At 44.8% G+C, this 19,714-nt stretch overlaps 1 protein-coding gene across 1 annotated transcript in view; it reads left to right on the plus strand.

The window, feature by feature from the left end:
- Positions 1–3,266: 3,266 nt before the first annotated feature.
- AMD1 (adenosylmethionine decarboxylase 1) overlaps positions 3,267–19,714 on the plus strand; it is a 40,070-nt gene continuing 23,622 nt past the window's right edge. The window contains exon 1 of the mRNA XM_073675860.1: positions 3,267–3,756. Coding sequence (XP_073531961.1) covers positions 3,647–3,756 — 110 coding nt within the window. The 5' untranslated portion in view covers positions 3,267–3,646. The remainder of the gene's footprint in view (positions 3,757–19,714) is intronic.

A 19,714-nucleotide genomic window follows, 5' to 3' on the forward strand; every position in this document is an offset into this window, starting at 1 on the left:
CGGTATGTCCACCCCTGGACTGCTATGGGGCCCCCGCAGCTCACGGGCCCCATAGCAGTCGCGTGGTCTGCCGCCATTGGCGGTACGCCACTGGTGAAGGCTCCCCACAGTTATCATTTTCTTTTTCTAATTGCATCATCCATAAGTCTCAAAAGAGAAAACAGTCCTCTATCATGACATCAGTTACAGGCAGACCTGACCTGGGTTTCCTAAGACCCAAAAGCCATGCCATGGTTCATCCTACCATCATGTCATTGCCAGGTCCAACAGAAAAAGCAACATTGCTGATGTGATAAGCGTGCAATCTTTTGACTTAACACCATCTTTGAAAGGTAATCCGGCACTCCTATGACATTGCAGCATATTTTATAATGGCAGAGAGATATCCTTTTCTTGACAAAATACAAATGTGGTCATTTTATATGCAGTATATCCTGTCTACACCCTACACAGGGATGATCACGATACAGCCACAGTAGTAAAATCTAGAGTAGTTAAAAGAAACTTGGACGTGCGTGGTAGCCACTTCTATATATAATCTCACTTTCAGCTGTTCATGTAGAACATGAATCATGGGCTGTTACTGAAGTCTGATGTGACTTATACACATTGCAAAATGCTAATGATATAAAAAGCTCGCTCATCGAACAATATAATCACCCTTTAGATTGTCTTAGGTTTTCTCCACAAATGATCCTATTATCCAGAAAAGGAGCTGTAATCCAACATTAATACCCAGGGCTGATGTCAGCAGCTGGGCAGATGACCGGGCCCCGTATGATGAAAGGGAGGCCCTCCTGTATAAAGAAGCTCTTCAATGCACTTGTTAAGCCACACTATTGTGCAATAACCAGTGTCTGATCTACATCACTCATCCGAATAGAAAAAAAAAGTCATTAGAGGTGACTAAGAAAACTGTGACACTGTGCCATAAGGACCCAGAATCTAGAGCCTGTCTTGGTGATACAGGCTGCCATAAAACAGCACTGCAGGCTGCATTGGGAATAAAAGCCATGGGCTACTATGTTGTATTTTGGGAAGGGTCATAATAAAGGGATTTTCCAGAATTTTACAAAATTGCCCAAGAGTAAGTAATGTTATTTAAGAGAAATAACAATTACCCTGCTACAGCACTGCAGTCCCAGCCGTCATTCACATGACTACCGCAGCCAATCGCTGGCCTCAGCAGTGTGGTTCCACACATGACTACCGCAGCCAATCGCTGGCCTCAGCAGTGTGTTTCCACACATGACTACCGCAGCCAATCGCTGGCCTCAGCAGTGTGGTTCCACACATGACTACCGCAGCCAATCGCTGGCCTCAGCAGTGTGGTTCCACACATGACTACCGCAGCCAATCGCTGGCCTCAGCAGTGTGGTTCCACACATGACTACCGCAGCCAATCGCTGGCCTCAGCAGTGTGGTTCCACACATGACTACCGCAGCCAATAGCTGGCCTCAGCAGTGTGGTTCCACACATGACTACCGCAGCCAATCGCTGGCCTCAGCAGTGTGGTTCCACACATGACTACCGCAGCCAATCGCTGGCCTCAGCTGTGTGATTCCACACATGACTACCGCAGCCAATCGCTGGCCTCAGCAGTGTGGTTCCACACATGACTACCGCAGCCAATCGCTGGCCTCAGCAGTGTGGTACTACACATGACTACCGCAGCCAATCGCTGGCCTCAGCAGTGTGGTACTACACATGACTACCGCAGCCAATCGCTGGCCTCAGCAGTGTGGTTCCACACATGAATACCGCAGTCAATCGCTGGCCTCAGCTGTGTGATTCCACACATGACTACCGCAGCCAATCGCTGGCCTCAGCTGTGTGATTCCACACATGACTACCGCAGCCAATAGCTGGCCTCAGCAGTGTGGTTCCACACATGACTACCGCAGCCAATAGCTGGCCTCAGCAGTGTGGTTCCACACATGACTACCGCAGCCAATCGCTGGCCTCAGCAGTGTGGTTCCATACATGACTACCGCAGCCAATCACTGGCCTCAGCAGTCTGGTTCCATAAATCAACATCACCAAGTGGACAACATCTACACAAGACCCTTAGATATGACTAGAGTGCTGGCACTGGAGCTGCTGGGAATTCTCCAGGAAAGTAATGCTTTCATTTTTATAAGATTCCCTACTCTTCTGCAACTTCTCTGAAATCCATTAAAACCCTAGGGGTATGTGCACACGGTCAGGAATGGCTGCGGATTGGACCCAGCGCACTTGCCCTGCGTGCAATCCGCAGCGGCCAGATGTTAGAGCATAGCGGATGGGATTTCAAGAAATCCCATGTCCACTATGCTTCTCCGTGCACCTGCAGCTCACCTGCAGAGATGGATATGTGGCGAATCTTCACAGACCGCAGCATGTCAATTTCTCTTGCGGAGACGCTAGTCTGATCAGTACAATGTATTGAATGCGGTGAATCCATAACACAATGAACACATGCGGATTCACCCGTGTGCAGTGCTTTGGACGCAGAATAAAGTACTCTGTGGTCAAAGCGCTGCTAGAAAGTATCGTGTGCACATATCCTGTAAGTCCACGTTCAGTATTTGGTCAGTATTTTTCCTCAGTATTTATAAGCCAAAACCGGGCGTGGAACAATCAGAGGAAAAGTATAATAGAAACACGTCACCACTTCTGTATTTATCACCCACTCCTGGTTTTAGCTTACAAATACTGAGGTAAAATACTGACCAAATACTGAACATGACCTTAGAAGATTTTACGTTCTATAAGTGCACAGGTGGGGACCGTGGCCATCACACCTAGCAACTAGTCTCTTTCCCATGCCATTTCAGCATATGTACAGGCTTCACACATGGCTCCATAGTAGGTCTTCAGTAGCCATCGTCCCACCACATGACAAAGACCTGGTAAGCTGGCAGGAGATGACACATGCCACCATTTTCTTTCTGCTCCATTCATGAGTAGAACAACTGGCGTTGCCTCCATAGGTGACACACAGAATGGCCCACAGACTATTGTACAGTATGCCACACGTGTCCCTGGCTAGTCTGCGCGTCCTCCCCTCAGACCTGCGACATGCTCTCTGCAATGACGGCCTCCAGCACCAGCATGCCTGCGCCCCGCCCACCCCAGCCGTTAGTCTAGGCTTTCAGCTTTAGAGGGAGTTTCTGGGCGGGGCCTACACGGCTGACGTGCTCCCCTCTAGCCTTTCTTCAGCTGATAGGCTGCTCTCTCGGCCCAGCGGTTACGTCATCAGTGTCGCCGCTCCCCGGGTATATAAGCATTCGTTCGCCCCCTTCTTGCCGCTTTACACAGTATGGCCGGCGATATTAGCTAGCGCTCGCTCAATCGCGTTCTCTGTAACAGGGGAATCGATATAACGGGAAATAAGAGACTGTACCGGAGAAACTCACTATATCCATCACATAAAGAAACACCCAACATCTACTACAAAGCCTAACACCTCATAGAACCTTCCGCACGCCAAGGAATAAGCGAAACACTAAGAATATTCTAGAATCATTTCATTCTTAACCGTTTTTACCAAAAAGAACGAACGAACGCCCAGTCTGCCGTGGGAGGAAAGTGATCTAAGCAGATATCTGTTTTCCGTTTCTCGTTATTTTCTGCGTTGTTGGTGGGTCTCCGGCTGCCGGGGAGATGGAGGAGAGCAGCGCCCACTTCTTTGAAGGTACGGAGAAGCTGCTGGAGGTCTGGTTCAGCCAGCAGGATGAGAGCAAAGGATCCGGAGACCTTCGGGACATCCCAAGGTGAGCAGATGGCCCTGGCACGGCTGCTATCGCCTACCGCTGCTCCTCACCAGTGCTGGAGGCCGCCCATGTGCTCTGCGTAATGGGGGAGGGGATGCTGACATCTCTGCTGCTGGCGGGGAGTATGCGGGAGGCGAGCCGACCTGCCATTTTGTTTCTGTAGATGAAGTAACAGGCGGTCGCTGTGGATTACGCGTCCTTATTCAGTCACTTTCATTCATCTGAGGCTGCAGCTCCTCTCATGCCATGTATAAAGTGGCAGAAACGCATGGCTTCATGCGGGCACCACAATGCGTTAGTGTCTGATCCCTCCCCAGGTGTGCTGTCCTCCATTATACTGATCCTGAGGTGTGTGCCTATTTCCCCCCCACGGCCGGGTGAGGGGTGTGTTCTGCACTACCCCGTTGTACTGCCCCTGAGGTGAGGTGTGTGTGTGCGTACTGCCCACCCCCGGCCGTGCTGCCCGTGAGGTGTTCGTGCTACCATCCCCCGGCCATGCTGCCCATGAGGTGTGTTTTGTGTGCACGCGTGCCCATACCCTCCCTGTCGTGTTGCCCGTGAGGTGTGTGTGTGCGCACGCGCCTGCCCATCCCCTCCCGGTCGTGCTGCCCCTGAGGTGAGGAGTGCGCGCTACCCTCCCCTGGTCGTGTTGCCCCTGAGGTGGTGTGTGCGCGCACCCATCCCCTCCCGGTCGTACTGCCCCTGAGGTGAGGCGTGTGTGCACGTGCACCTGCCCATCCCCTCCCGGTTGTGTTGCCCCTGAGGTGGTGTGTGTGCGCACCCATCCCTTCCTGGTCGTGTTGCCCCTGAGGTGGTGTGTGCACGCACCCATCCCCTGCCAGTCGTACTGCCCCTGAGGTGATGAGTGTGTGCTACCCTCCCCCAGTTGTGTTGCCCCTGAGGGGGGGGGGGGGTGCGCCCTCCCAGTCGTCTTGCCCATGAGGTGTGTGTGTGTGTGCGCGCGCGCAGGCTGCCCACCCCTGGATGTGCTGCCTCACTGTGGGGAGGGTGTGGCTGTGGCCCCTCTGTTCACCACACCTTTCCAGGCCATGTGCTTCCATTTGCACACGTCGCCTAATGCCTTCCCTCTCCACATTGCCCTTATAAGGGTCAGGCAGAGAAAGGTGGTCCCCTGTGTGCCCAGGACAGGAATGTAATCCCTGTCCGCTGAGCAGAGCTGGAGTCATTCATTTGAGCAGCCTGTGCTGCTGGCAGCATACATGGAGATGGATTACCTCTGCAGTGCTATTTGTGTGTGATTACTTGTGTTGCCCACCACGTATAGTGGCCATGATTACATAAATGTTCTGGTATGAAAGGGGTCCGCTCACAATCGGCAGCCTTTTCCACTCCAATGAAATATTGATGAGCTGCAGCCAAAGTATGGCCACTCATTAGCTATAGCCAGCACATGATACCATTTGCGTCACTCTGGGAACAGCGGCACTGACATTCCTGGAAAGTCACCACAACAGGAGAGGAGTAGCCACTGATTTTATTTTAATTGGAGTACTGAAATGATTATGCTAAGGCAATCCAGTAATGAACACTGAGAAATATTCAGCTGTTAAGCAGGGCTGTGGAGTCGGTGTCCATTTTGTTGGTATAAAATGGACCGACTCCAACTTCTAAAATATATAATAAATTGGGTACAGTAATTCAGTGCAGTTTGTGGGGAATCTTTTTTCATAAGAATTTGGGAAAGTTATGAAATGTCCTATTCCTGGTCTAAGGGTCTAGACTTTTAGCTGAGATGAATCTGTGCTACAGTAAATTTATCACTTAAACATGAGTCATGTATGAGGGAGTCGGAGTTGGTGTCATGGAAATTGAGGAGTCGGAGGTTTGGCTTACCGACTCCACAGCCCTGCTGTTAAGGCCTCGGTACACATTAGACCATCAGTGGGTTGTGCAAAGTTGTGTGAGGGTCCCTAACAGATGATAGGTAGAGGTAAGGCTACGTGCCCATGATCCGGAGTGATCACCTGAGCTGCGTCCAAACCGCTGCGTTGTACAGTACAAATATAAACCAGATTTGAAGATTAACCAATAGCCAAAAATATGAATAAATCAAACTTTATTAGATATTTAAAAAAGGCACAGTGAGTTAACACTATAGGCGACACACAGCAGGAGGAGACAAGAATATAGTCACAGATTAAGGTATATCTTGAAGGCACATGCTAATAAATGGCTATATGAAATACAATCAATAATATGAAGCCCTATGGGCAAGTAAATTGCAAGACCATGTACCTGTATTCATCTCCTGAGGAAGGCTGCAAGCCAAAACATGTGTAGGGACGGGACCTGGCGCCATACCAACAGGAGATTAATACAGGTACATGGTCTTGCAATTTATTTGCCTATAGAGCTTTATATTGATTGCATTTCATATAGCTATTAGCATGTGCCTTCAAGATATACCTTAATCTGTGACTATATTCTTGTCTCCTCCTCCTGTGTGTCGCATTTATATTTTTGGCTATTGGTTAATCTTCAAATTTGGTTCATTTCTGTTTCCCCACAAAATAGCCGATTTATTGCTTGTTACTTGGTGCCCACTATTTGTATGTTGGCACATAATTTTCTTGTCTAGCTGACAATAGGTTTTATATTATGTTGTACAGTACAAGCACAGTGGATGGGATTCATAGAAATCCCATGCCCACTATGCTTCTATTTGCAGCCGCATAAACTCACCAGTGGTGCAGCTTTAGGAGCTGCCGCATTTCAATTTCTGTTTTGGAGTGGGAGACATATCTGCTGGCCAAACCATCTGTGGCTCAGTGGTTAGCATTGCTGCTTTGCAGCGCTGGGGTTCGAGGTTGAAATCCCACCAAGGACAACATCTGCAAGGAGTTTGCATGTTCTTCCCGTGTTTCTCCAAAATTCCAAAGACGTACTGATAGGTCATTTAAATTGTTAGCCCCAATGGGGACAGTGATTGTAATGTATGTAAATTGCTGTGGATAGTGCTATACAAGTAAGCAATAATAAATGTCACCATAGACTCGATGTTCTGACAACCCATTGGACAAATTGGCTCAGCAGTTATTAACATGCCTAAAACCTGACTGCTCTTCAGTATCGTGCTGTGATAGTAATGGGAACCTTGGTGTTACTGGTGTCGTGTCTGGCATGAGAATATAGTGCAACAGTCTCCATAGCACTGTATAGTTCAGAACATATATGTACAAAGTAACAAACCACAGTACCCCCATAGCTGCTTGCACAAGGACTTATGACTTACTAAACATGCTTGGTTTAGTAATAGACCTACATAATGTGCAGCTTGCGATAAAGCCTGTGTGGGGCAGGTCATTGGAGCAGCAAGTCTGCTGCTGATACACGTGAGTTTCTTGCTGGCTCACCCCTTTACCATGGTGAAGCCTCTTGCAGCCAATGAATGAGGTGGGCGGCTTGATAATCTATGGAATGTGCTGTAGCAGATACTGCAGCTTTTACCACAAACTAGCACCCTCCACCCCCACCGAACACTTCCATCACACCACAGTCCCACCACAAAAGAAATTGTCTGATTAGATCTTTACTGTTAGATTAGTATTCCATTGGAATAATGAAAAAAACACTATCTAGACATAAGTTTTGTTTGATATCCTATCAGGACACCTACGTAATGTGCTAATAAGCTGCCTTGAGCAGGCCTGCGCACTAGCATCAGTGCTACAGAATCCAGGATATATGACCAGACATGTGTCACCACCACCGCTCTGACACGAGGTGGATGATCTCAAGCTTTCCCTGGGGGGGGGGACTGTAGGGTAACGGGCTGACATGTACATTTGTGATGCAGATCTTGTTAAATTCTTCTTGTTAGCCTGCAGTGAGTGCATGATGCCCTAGCCTTATTGGTTGTTACATAAGGGTTTATCCAGCTTTTTCAAGCTCCCTGTAGCATACTAACGACTAAATAAGCCGTGCCTTCACTTCCTCACTGGCTAGTTTCTTACATAATTTTCTGGCTCTAGTGCCCTCTGTTCAGTGTGAAGTGGATGGTATTTTAGAGCTGCCCAATGTAAACTACATTTCCCAAAATCGCCTTTCTTCATGCTTCCTGCTTTTTCCATGCACAGATAGTGTTAGCTTCTCTATATGCTTTGTCCTCTGCTAGTTGCCCATGGAGCATAGTTGATGTGGGGAGACATGGTGCTGAGCATAGTTTCTAATAGAATGAATTCTTATTGGCTGTTACAGCTCTGTGTAAAGGTATCTAATCCTCCAATTCTGTATGTGTTGCAGGTACATTCCCCTTATGCGTCCTCTCGCTCCAAAAACTTTGTTGCCCATAGCATCCAATAGGCAGCTTTCATTTTACTAGAGCTTTGATTACTGGTGGCAGAGAAGACCGTTTTGCTATTAAACTGTATAGTACATAGCATTTATATTTAGAAAGCATCTAGTATAACAAATATGGACAAATATTCATGCAGTTAATAAAAAACATTGATTGTTTAGTGACCGTCACTTTGGCTCTTGCTATGCTTTATCTATCACACAACAGAGCAGGAGGATCGATGCATCTCCTTTACAGGAGTGCCATGAACACCCTGTACAATGAGCAGGGCTGTGGAGTCGGCGTTTGTGTCCATTTTGGTGGAGTCGGTATAAAATGAACAGACTCCTAAAATATATAATAAATTGAGTACAGTAGTTCAATGCAGTTTGTGGGGAATATTTTTTCATAAGAATTTGGGAAAGTTATGAAATGTCCTATAAATGTCTAAGGGTCTAGACATCTAGCGGAGATGAATCTGTGCTGCAGTTTATGTACATAAGTAGAGAAGCTCCTCCTCTACAGATAAGGGGGAAAAAACACAGGGAAGGAATGCCTGCACTCATCTCAGAACTTCTGGAGCGAACAGGAAAGCAGGATTAAGAACAAAAAAGAACAGGTTCTTGCTATTATAACATAATGCTTCAAACATGGGAAGTACAATTAAACTGATGAATGAGAATGAAGGTGAACAGCAGCTAGAAGAGCGTTTCAGATTCAGTATGTTGGAGATGGAAGGCCACAGTCCTGTTCCCATAATGGAGGAACAAATATATTACTACAGAAGAACAGCAAAATGATTCTTTACAATTAGATGATCTTGTTGAAGCTGCTTCACACCTGTCTCCTATTCATCACATGCGCTGTGTTGTGCACACGCTGCAGCTGGCAATAAGAGATAGTCTGCAAGAGGGACATGCTGCAACTCTGATTAGCAAAGTCAGGAAATTGGCTATTGCTGCCAGAACCCCGGTAAAATGACACACACTGTGGAGGAATAGTAGGTATCTACTGAGCATGTGTGACTTGGCATGAAAGGACTACAGGATGTATCTCTGGGCAACCAGGTTGGCAAAAAGCCTCTGACATGCAGATTTTCAGGGGGTGAGATCTGGAGCAGCGAGCCCTTATGAAAATTGTTTGCATTTGACATTTTTCTGAATTTTAAACCTCTGAAATATAATTGATATTTTGGGAATATCCCTTTAATATGAAAAAAGACTATTACATAGAAGAGCTAATTTGAGCATACAAAAGCACTCTGAAAAGTAATTATCCCCCAGTGTCTTCCCTGGACGACTGCTGCAACCATTTGCTATCCAAGACACCTACAGCACATCGCCAATCAATTAAATGAGATTGCAACACTAAATCAGTGTCTGACCTCTTGCTTTGTTTTTTTTGTTCGACCTCACCAGTCAAAAAGTGTTGACATTTCCTAGTGATATATCATCACTCTGATAGGAACACCTTTAATTGTCATGACTTTTTTGTACACGGCTGTTGTCGATTGTCTGTTAGCTTCTACCACTTTAAAGTAGCACTCTAAAGCCTTATTCACACATCCGTGTTTAAACACAAGTGAAAAAGTACCTGCGTCATCAGTGTATGGTCTAGTTTTACCATTAGTGTTTTTCAGATGGATGAATAAATTACAAAGCTTCTATCTTTTGCAATATTAAATATGCCATCCTGTTGCTGTATGGTTTTTCACAGACCCATAGACTTGTATTGACACTTTTTATCCCTAATACTGGAGAAAAATGGGCATATCTTCTGGTCCATGAAAAAACATGGGCATGTGAGTAGCCCCATAGACTATAGTGGGTACGTGTTCTGGTTGTGAAAAAAAAACTGATACAACACATACTTGCTACATGGACTTCTGAATGAGGCGTAATATATATATATAAATGTTTTGCACATTTAATGGTAATTTGCCATCAATATTGTAGTTGTATAATTTAATTCTAGCCATTGCATTCAAATATGTAACGCTTTCATAATGGGCACTTGTCACGTGATCTCCAGTCTGTCATTCCAGTACAGCTCACTTGTGTATGCAGCAGGACAGTCTGGCTTCCTGTTACAATACAGGATGACCACCTATCAATTCCCTTCTAGCAGCTATCTCTAGAAGGGTCAGTGAAGGCACAGTGAGTTGTCATAAGAGTATACAGATGAATATAGATAGAGCACAAGGTAGAGCAGGCCGCCCTGGAGCACGAGCATATCATTATCTCCAAACTGAAAGATTACACAAGAACCATAGGATGGATTTCATCAACTAAGGTATCATTTTAATCCGTGTAATGTTGCTCACCTGACAGTGTATGTAGTTTACTGACCACAATCCTGCTGACAGGTGCACTCTAAAAATTGTAAGCTGCTCTCTGGTAGCAATGGGCAAGATGGTTTATACTTTTAGACAATTTTAGGAACTGTTTAGGAAATGGCTTCATGTCTCTGGAGACTACTACCTTGCAAGTAAAATCACTTTTCCGTGTACACGCATGCACATGATCCAACTGCTAAGTAGTTATGCATTAGCAGCTTATGTCCTTGTGGAACGCTTCTTTGTTAAAGTGAATACTTCATAATAAAGAGCTCGGGAGTTGTAAAGGAAAATGGACAGGGATAGCCAAATTATATAAAAGCATTGCAGATACTGTGATTGAAAAACTGGTTATCATATGGATGATTGCTGGAAACTGGTAATTTTACCAGGCAGCTAAAGAATGTTTCATGGTCAGTCCTCAATTGTCTACTGAGGTCATTACCATTAGTTAGAGCATATCACACATTCATTCAAATAAGATGCAAGGTCAAACCTTTTCTTTCATTAACCTTTTATGTAACCTAGAGATCCTTCCTACGGAGACGTAACTAAAGACAATTTTGGACTCCTGCTCCCAAGAGATTGTTTCTTAGATGTGTGGTAACAGTTGAGCCCATAAAGACATATCACCCACCCCAAAAATAAATAAGACATATACTGCAACAGTTTTAAACACAAAAGCATACAGCAGCACTTTCTATACACTAAGTTGTTTGCAAACATTGGGACCGATTCATCAAAGCTTTTCCTCCAGAAATCTGGTTTAAGGCTGTGCCCACGATGCAGAAACTCTTAAACGCTTGGTAGGCCTGCCATGTTCATCGATGATAATCCGCATGTGCTGTGCACATGCTATGGAAATTTCCGCTGCGGATTATCATTGCGGAAAAAAACGCAGCACTACCAATTATTTTGCGGAAGCGCTGCGTTTTCGCCGCCATTGACTTGCATTGGAACGCATGGATTACGCATCACTGCATCTGTAGATGCGCATTCCATGCGTTTCAATGTGTGGATGGTACCCGGGTCTGGAGGAGAGGAGACTCTCCTCCGGACCTGGGTACCATAGAACCTGTAAAAAAAAAAGAATAAAAAAATATTATACTTACCTTCTGATGACCTGCGGTGCGCTTGTCTTCGCTTGCTGGCAGATCGTGGTGCACTGAAAGACCTGCGCTGACGTCATTTAGTCATGTGACGGCAGGTCCTTCAGTGTACTGCGAGCTGCCGGCAAGCCAGGACGGATCGAGTAAAGACTCCGGGGGCCATCAGAAGGTAAGTATATAGTTTATTTTTTTATTTTTAACCATTCTTTAAGGTCACACTAAATAAAGCCATGCCGTTTGCATGGATTTATATAGTGTGACCAAGTTGACAAGCACTTTCCAAGTGATGCTAAAATCGCTTGGAAAGCGCTTGACAACCCGCATGCGGAAATGGATGTGAAGAACCCTTCACATCCGCTTGTCCCTGGCAGGAGAAACGCATGTACAATCCGCATGTGGTTTTTCTGCCAAGGAGATGCAGAAATGCTCAGGAAAAATCCGGAGCATTTCTGCATCGTGGGCACATAGCCTAAGACTTTAAAAAAAATTGCGACTTTTGGCGTCCTTTTACCAGTTTAGCTTCTCATCCTAAATGGGCAGAGGGGGCGTGGCCACATCTGGCCATCAAATTAGTCAAAAAATGCTTGCAATTTGTACACCGGAAATGCTACTCCAGTCCCTGACTGAAGTACCATTTCTAACACAGTACACTCCACTTAGAAGAGGTCCCAAATTCATTACTTCACGCACAAATTTGGCAATTCATGTAAGCCCACCAGCTGTGCAAGGGCATACCCTTTTTTTGATGGGACCATAAACCTAATATTTATCACACATGCATCACTCAGAATAAAACCTACAAATTTAAAGTGTTAATTAAAACATTTGGCTGATGGGAGTAGTGCTCAGCCAAATACAGGCAGCCACTAATTCCAATAGTATTGTAACAGGCAAAAATATTCTTTATGGCAGTAATAGTTCAAATTTCATATATTCAATGTTTGCAAACTTATTAGCGCTTGGGCTACGTGCCCATCAGGGCTGTGGAGTCATGGAGTCAGTATAAAATGGACCGACTCCAACTCCTAAAATATATAATAAATTGGGTACAGTAGTTCAATGCAGTTTGTGGGGAATATTTTTTCATAAGAATTTGGGAAAGTTATGAAATGTCCTATAAATGTCTGTCCTATTCCTGATCTAAGGGTCTAGACTTTTAGCTGAGATGAATCTGTGCTACAGTAAATTTCAGTTTTTTGTTTACTGCTTTTTTGCACATTTGTATAAAACTTTTGCACGAAGTAAGAAATATTTCAAAAATGCATGTGTTAATAGTTTTTGATCAATTGCCAAAAAACAGTGAGTGAACAAAAGAGAGATCAAAACAATATTTGGTGTTGTCTTCATAATCGCATTAATTCTTCTAGTAAGCTGTAAGGAATTGTACATTTTTGGGGTAAAAGTATGAAACTTTGCATGAATGTTCTGAGACTGATGATTTTGAGCATTGTAGGGATCGCAGAAACCCACGCTGAGCAGCCATATTGGAGAAAGGTGACCAAATGCATTTTTTACCCTTAACTTTTGAACAGAATCTGATTTTATTTTTATTTTTTTATTGTAAAGATCTTTTCAAACAATTTTTTTTATACTTTTTTATTCTTCCCCTAAACTCAATTGTTTTCTCACAAATTTCCATATAATATTTTTATGCTGTTTTTGAATGACCTTTGAACTTTTGTGTTCTGATTTATTTAAAAGTTCATACTGAAATTAATCTTTTCCAAGTTGAGATGTTCCTAAACTTTGGTATATCGAGTACTTAAGAATTCACCAAGCTTTCAAGATGAAAAATTTTTTAAAGTTGGTTGAAGGGAGCCCAACGAAGTGCTCATCCCGTGACTCAGAAACAAACTGGGAGCAGAGCATCTTTTGCCAGACAATGAACAATTGTTGGCGACCCCCAGGGCAAGCCACCACCTTCTTAGACCATTTCACTACCTGGCTGCTTCACTTCCTTTCCACTGACATCCCCACTATCATAATGGGTGACTTCAACATCCCCATTGACACTCCCCACTCGTCTGTCTCTAAGCTCCTATCCCTCACTTCCTCCTTTGGACTCACTCAATGGTCTTCCACACCCACCCACAAAGATGGCCACACACTGGACCTAATCTTCACCCGCCTCTGTTCCCTATCTAACCTCTCTAACTCACCACTCCCTCTCTCTGACCATAACCTCCTCACATTCTCTACCCTCTCCTCTCCGGGTGCACAATCCCCACTCCACAAACTCACACACCCTCGCAGAAATCTCAAACACCTTGACCTACACTCTCTCTCTGAATCCCTCCTTCCTCTCACAGACATAAATTCCTTGCACGATGCAGACGTTGCTGCTGCTTCATATAACACCACAATAGCTGCAGCTCTAGACTCGATCGCCCCTCTCACACACACCACACCTCGCACATTCAACAGGCAACCCTGGCACACTAAACTTACCAAAGAACTGCGCCGGGCCTCCAGGGTTGCGGAGCGGAGATGGAAAAGGTCTCACTCCATCGAGCACTTCATCGCATTCAAGCAATCCCTCACTAATTTCAAGTCCGCACTCACTACAGCAAAACAAACCTACTTCTCATCTCTCATATCCTCCCTATCTCACAACCCTAAACAGCTATTTAACACTTTCAACTCTCTCCTTCGTCCCCCAGCACCTCCTCCCTCTTCTCTCATCTCAGCCGACGACTTTGCCTCATTCTTCAAACAGAAGATTGACACCATCAGACAAAACTTTGGCCTAAAGTCCACACAACCCCTCCTCATATCTACTCAACCCTCCTCCTCCAAACCCCACTTCTCCACCATTACAGAAGGTCAAGTCTCCTCTTTACTCTCCAAATCACACCTCACCACCTGCGAACTTGACCCAATCCCATCCCACCTCATCACTAACCTCACCTCAGTCTTCATCCCAACCCTAACCCACCTCTTCAATCTATCACTAACAACCGGAGTCTTCCCCTCATGTTTCAAACATGCCGCAATCACACCCATCCTCAAAAAGCCCTCCCTTGACCCTTCCTCTCTGACCAGCTACCGCCCCATATCACTTCTCCCCTTTGCCTCAAAACTTCTAGAACAACATGTCCACCTTGAACTGTCCTCCCACCTCTCCTCCTGCTCCCTCTTCGACCGTCTACAATCTGGCTTCCGACCGCATCACTCGACTGAAACTGCCCTGACCAAAGTCACCAACGACCTACTAAATGCCAAATCCAAGCGACACTACTCCATCCTCCTCCTTCTGGACCTGTCATCTGCCTTTGACACAGTGGACCATTCCCTCTTACTCCAGATTCTCTCATCTCTTGGCATCACGGACTTGGCTCTATCTTGGATCTCCTCATACTTAACAGACAGGACATTCAGCGTCTCCCACTCACGCACCACCTCCTCATCTCGCCCCCTATCTGTCTGTGTCCCCCAAGGTTCAGTTCTAGGACCCCTGCTCTTCTCCATCTACACCTTTGGCCTGGGACAGCTCATAGAGTCTCACGGCTTTCAGTATCACCTCTATGCTGATGACACACAGATCTACCTCTCTGGACCCGATATCTCCTCCCTACTAACCAGAATCCCACAATGTCTGACCGCCATCTCATCCTTCTTCTCCGACAGGTTTCTAAAACTCAACATGGATAAAACAGAGTTCATCATCTTTCCACCCTCTCATTCACATCCCCCATCTGACCTATCCATCAACGTCAATGGCTGTTCACTCTCCCCAGTCCCACAAGCTCGCTGCCTTGGGGTAACCCTGGACTCTGATCTCTCCTTCAAGCCACATATTCAAGCCCTTTCCACCTCCTGCCGACTCCAACTCAAAAACATCTCCCGGATCCGTGCATTCCTCAGCAAAGACTCTGCAAAAACACTAGTGCATGCCCTCATCATATCCCGCCTCGACTACTGCAACCTCCTGCTCCGTGGCATCCCTTCCAACACTCTTGCACCTCTCCAATCTATCCTAAACTCTGCTGCTCGACTAATCCACTTGTCCCCCCGCTATTCCCCGGCCTCTCCTCTCTGTCAATCCCTTCACTGGCTCCCTATTGCCCAGAGAATTCAGTTCAAAACTCTAACCATGGCATACAAAGCCATCCACAACCTGTCTCCCCCATACATCTGTGACCTAGTCTCCCGGTACTTACCTGCACGCAACCTCCGATCCTCACAAGATCTCCTGCTCTACTCCCCTCTTATCTCCTCCTCCCACAATCGTATACAAGATTTCTCCCGTGCTTCCCCCCTACTCTGGAACTCTCTACCCCAACATATCAGACTCTCGCCGACCGTGGAAACCTTCAAAAGGAACTTGAAGACCCACCTCTTCCGACAAGCCTACAACCTGCAGTAAACACCACTGCACAATCAGCTCTACCCTCACCTACTGTATCCTCACCCATCCCTCGTAGACTGTGAGCCCTCGCGGGCAGGGTCCTCGCTCCTCCTGTACCAGTCGCTGACTCGTTTTGTTAAGATTATGTAAATGCTTTTGTTATGTATATCCCTATCACATGTAAAGCGCCATGGAATAAATGGCGCTATAATAATAAATAATAATAATAAATAATAATAATAAGAAACTCTTGTCCTGCTGAGTGGGAAACCATGAATGCGGCAGCTGGGTATTAATCTTTTGAGAAGAATCTTTTGGCTCTTCAAGTTGTAGAGTCTTCCTGCAGCAATTGGATCACTGTAAAGATTGGATGATGGTAGTGGCTTAAAAGAGACACTTTTGAAGAAAAAAGCAAAGTTTCACAGAAAATGTAACCTACATTACAATGAAAAGTAGGTTGATCATGTAACCCCAATGTTGGGAGAAGATAAGGAACTTGGTTTGTTCATCAGGAGACAGTTCACACCAGTTGTAAGTGGATATTGCTAGTCGGCCTTCAACAAGTCATTGCACTCGCGGATCTCGTCTACCTGGAGTGGCTGCTGCAGGGTACTACACATGCACCTCCTATTCAAATCAATAAGAGACAGATGTGTAGTACCCTGTCTCGGACACTACAAGTAGACGGCCAGCTCCGCAAATAAGTACTTGCGGCCGCTGACACCGATAACAGATGATTGTCAGGGGGTGTCGGGTGTTGGACCCCAGCCGATCAGATATTGATGAACTATCCTAAGGATAGGCCATCAATGTAAAAGTTGTGGACAACCGCTTTAATGGTTCTAAAGATGTTGGGCACCATTTATGTAAAACATGTATTTTGGATAATGAATCTGAAGCAGTTATACTGACTCGTGCTGCAAGCATACTGCAAACAGAGATCCTTCAACACAGTTACCTTTTAATGGATTTTTTTTTTACAAAATTCAGTTCCATCTACAGTCACCACTTTCTTTTAAGTGATTAATGAGCCAAGATTCCAAAGTCCTGATGAGAGTAAAGTACTGCAAGCAAATCTAACTTTAGCACAGCTTACAAGTTATCACACCTTCAAGGACCAGCAATGTTCAGGAAAAGTACGATCCTGAAATCAAGTGACCCGACTCTTTTTGTTTCTAGGGAGTTACATTCACTCAAAGATATGTTCAAAAGATGCAGTTGACCTCTTGTTCAACTTTGTGTTTATCAGTGTCATATGATAGTGCTGACCTTTTTTGTTGATTTAGGGATATCTGCCATTAATCATTTTAATAACATCAATGCTGTAGTACCTCCAAGCTTGAAGCTTTGTGTCTTCACAACTGCGGCAGTTGATTACATTGATCATAATTAGTGATGAGCGAGTATGCTCATTACTCAAGATTTATGAGCATGCTTGGGTGTTTCCGAGTATCTTCAGCATGCTTGGGTGTTATGTTTGAGTCACTCTGTGCACATGATTCGCGACTGTTTGGCAGCTTTAATACATGTGAGGAATGCCTGTTTCTTAGGAATTCCTCACATGTATTAAAGCTATCAAACAGTCGCAAATCAGAGTGACTAAAACATAACACCCGAGCACGCTGAAGATACTCTGCACGTACCCGAGCATGCTCTCTGACAGGGTTAACAGAACATACTTGCTCCTCACTAATCATAATCCCAGTGCAACGAGTGCACAAAAGGTTTATTTTATGGAACTGGGTTCTCCCTTTTCCAGCATCAAGATGGGCACGATGTCGGTTCAACCTAAACCACAAAATTTGTCAACAGATCTGGTAAAACTATCACACAATTGCCAACAAGCTACACAATTCCTCCCATCAAAACTAAAAGCTCCCTGCAAAAAAACAACTTGCCTTGAAGGCATCTCAACTGACTGTGTCTACAAATAGTGACACTGAATACTCTTGGTGTGATCATGTAGCCAGACTTGCATATCAAGGGAACTGAAGAAGAAAGGAGCAATAATGCAACCTGGGCTGCATTTCACAGCCAAAAGGACAATGGAAATAAATCACCAGCAGCAACTGCTTTTCCCCCTCTTCAAAGATGACTCCAGGTCTGTTTCTTTGTTACAGCACACCATGAACCTCTTTAAGGAAGCAACCACCATTACCAATACAGGACAGACATCTGTTATAACATGTGACCAGCCACTATTTAAAATAATGAAACAAATACAGTGGACCTGGCCTGATAGATATGGTGAAGACAAATTTGTCATCCTCCTTGGAGGATTGCACATGAAGAGGTCTCTCCTAAAATGCTTAGGAAGTTTTAGAGAACAGTGGCTGGACTGCAGGCTTTGAAGAAGCCAAAGTGGCAACCATAGGGACTGCAGTTTCATTTGTGAGTGCTATCCTTGTAAAGAAGACCTTGCAAGCTCACCATATAATAGCATGTGCTCTGTTCAAGCTTAGGCAGAAAGCATACAAAGAATTTTGTGAAGAAAACCATGAGACTGATGTTACTGAACGAGATTGGTGTTTTGTATCAAGAAAACCATCCTCAATTTAATTTTTTGAACCTCATTCTCCAAACACAGCTGGCTATGTTGGCCTACAGTTGTGTGTTTGCCCATTCTGGATTTCTTATTCTTTTGCATGTTTGTCACACTTAAATGTTTCAGATCACAAATTGCAAATATTAGACAAAGATAACATAAGTCAACACAAAATTCATTTTTAAAATGAAGAACTTTATTAAGGGAAAAAGAAATCTAAACCTACAGTCAGGGCTGTGGAGTCGGTAAGGGAAACTCCACAATTTCCATGACATTGACTACGACTCCAACTCCCTCATACATGGCTCATGTTTAAGTGATAAATTTACTGTAGCACAGATTCATCTCAGCAAAAAAGTCTAGACCCTTAGAATAGGAATAGGACAGGCATTTATAGGACATTTCATAACTTTCCCAAATTCTTATGAAAAAATATTCCCCACAAACTGCATTGAACTGCTGCACCCAATTTTATTATATATTTTAGGAGTTGGAGTCGTTCCATTTTATTACGACTCCACCAAAATAGACAGACTCCACAGCCCTGCCTACAGTGCCCTGTGTGAAAGTGATTGCCCCCTAAACTAATAACTGGTTGGGCCACCCTTAGCAGCAACAACTGCAATCAAGCGTTTGCGATAACTGGCAATGAGTCTGTTACAACGCTCTGGAGGAACTTAGGCCCACTCATCTTTGCAAAATTGTTGTAATTCGGCCACATTGGAGGGTTTCAGAGCATGAACAGCCTTTTTAAGGTTATGCCACAGCATCGCAATTGGATTAAGGTCAGGACTTTGACTAGGCCACTCCAAAGTCTTAATTTTTGTTTTTCTTAAGCCATTCAGAGGTGAACTTGCTGGTGTTTTGGATCATTGTCCTGCTGCATAACCAAAGTGCGCTTCAGCTTGAGGTCAAGAACAGATGGCCAGACATTCTCCTTCGGGATTTTTTGGTAGACAACAGAATTCATGGTTCCATTTACCACAGCAAATCTTACAGTTCCTGCAGCAGCAAAACGACCCCAGACCATCACACTACCACCACCATATTTTACTGTTGGTATGATGCTCTTTTTTTTTTTTTAAATGCTGTTACTTCTACGCCAGATGTAATGGACATACACCTTCCAAAAAGTTCAACTTTTGTCTTGTTCTCAGAAAATTCTCCCAAAAGTCTTGGCAATTGTCAAGATGTTTTCTGGCAAAACTGAGACAAGCCTTTGTTGTTTTTGCACAGCAGTGTTTTTTGTCTTGGAACTCTGCCATGCATGCCATTTTTGCCTAGTCTTTTTATGGTGGAGTCATGAACACTGACCTTAACTGAG

Source organism: Phyllobates terribilis, unplaced genomic scaffold (assembly GCF_046119375.1).
Source record: "Phyllobates terribilis strain yellow unplaced genomic scaffold, ASM4611937v1 Scaffold_3__8_contigs__length_932513732, whole genome shotgun sequence".
NCBI classification, from domain to species: domain Eukaryota; kingdom Metazoa; phylum Chordata; class Amphibia; order Anura; family Dendrobatidae; genus Phyllobates; species Phyllobates terribilis.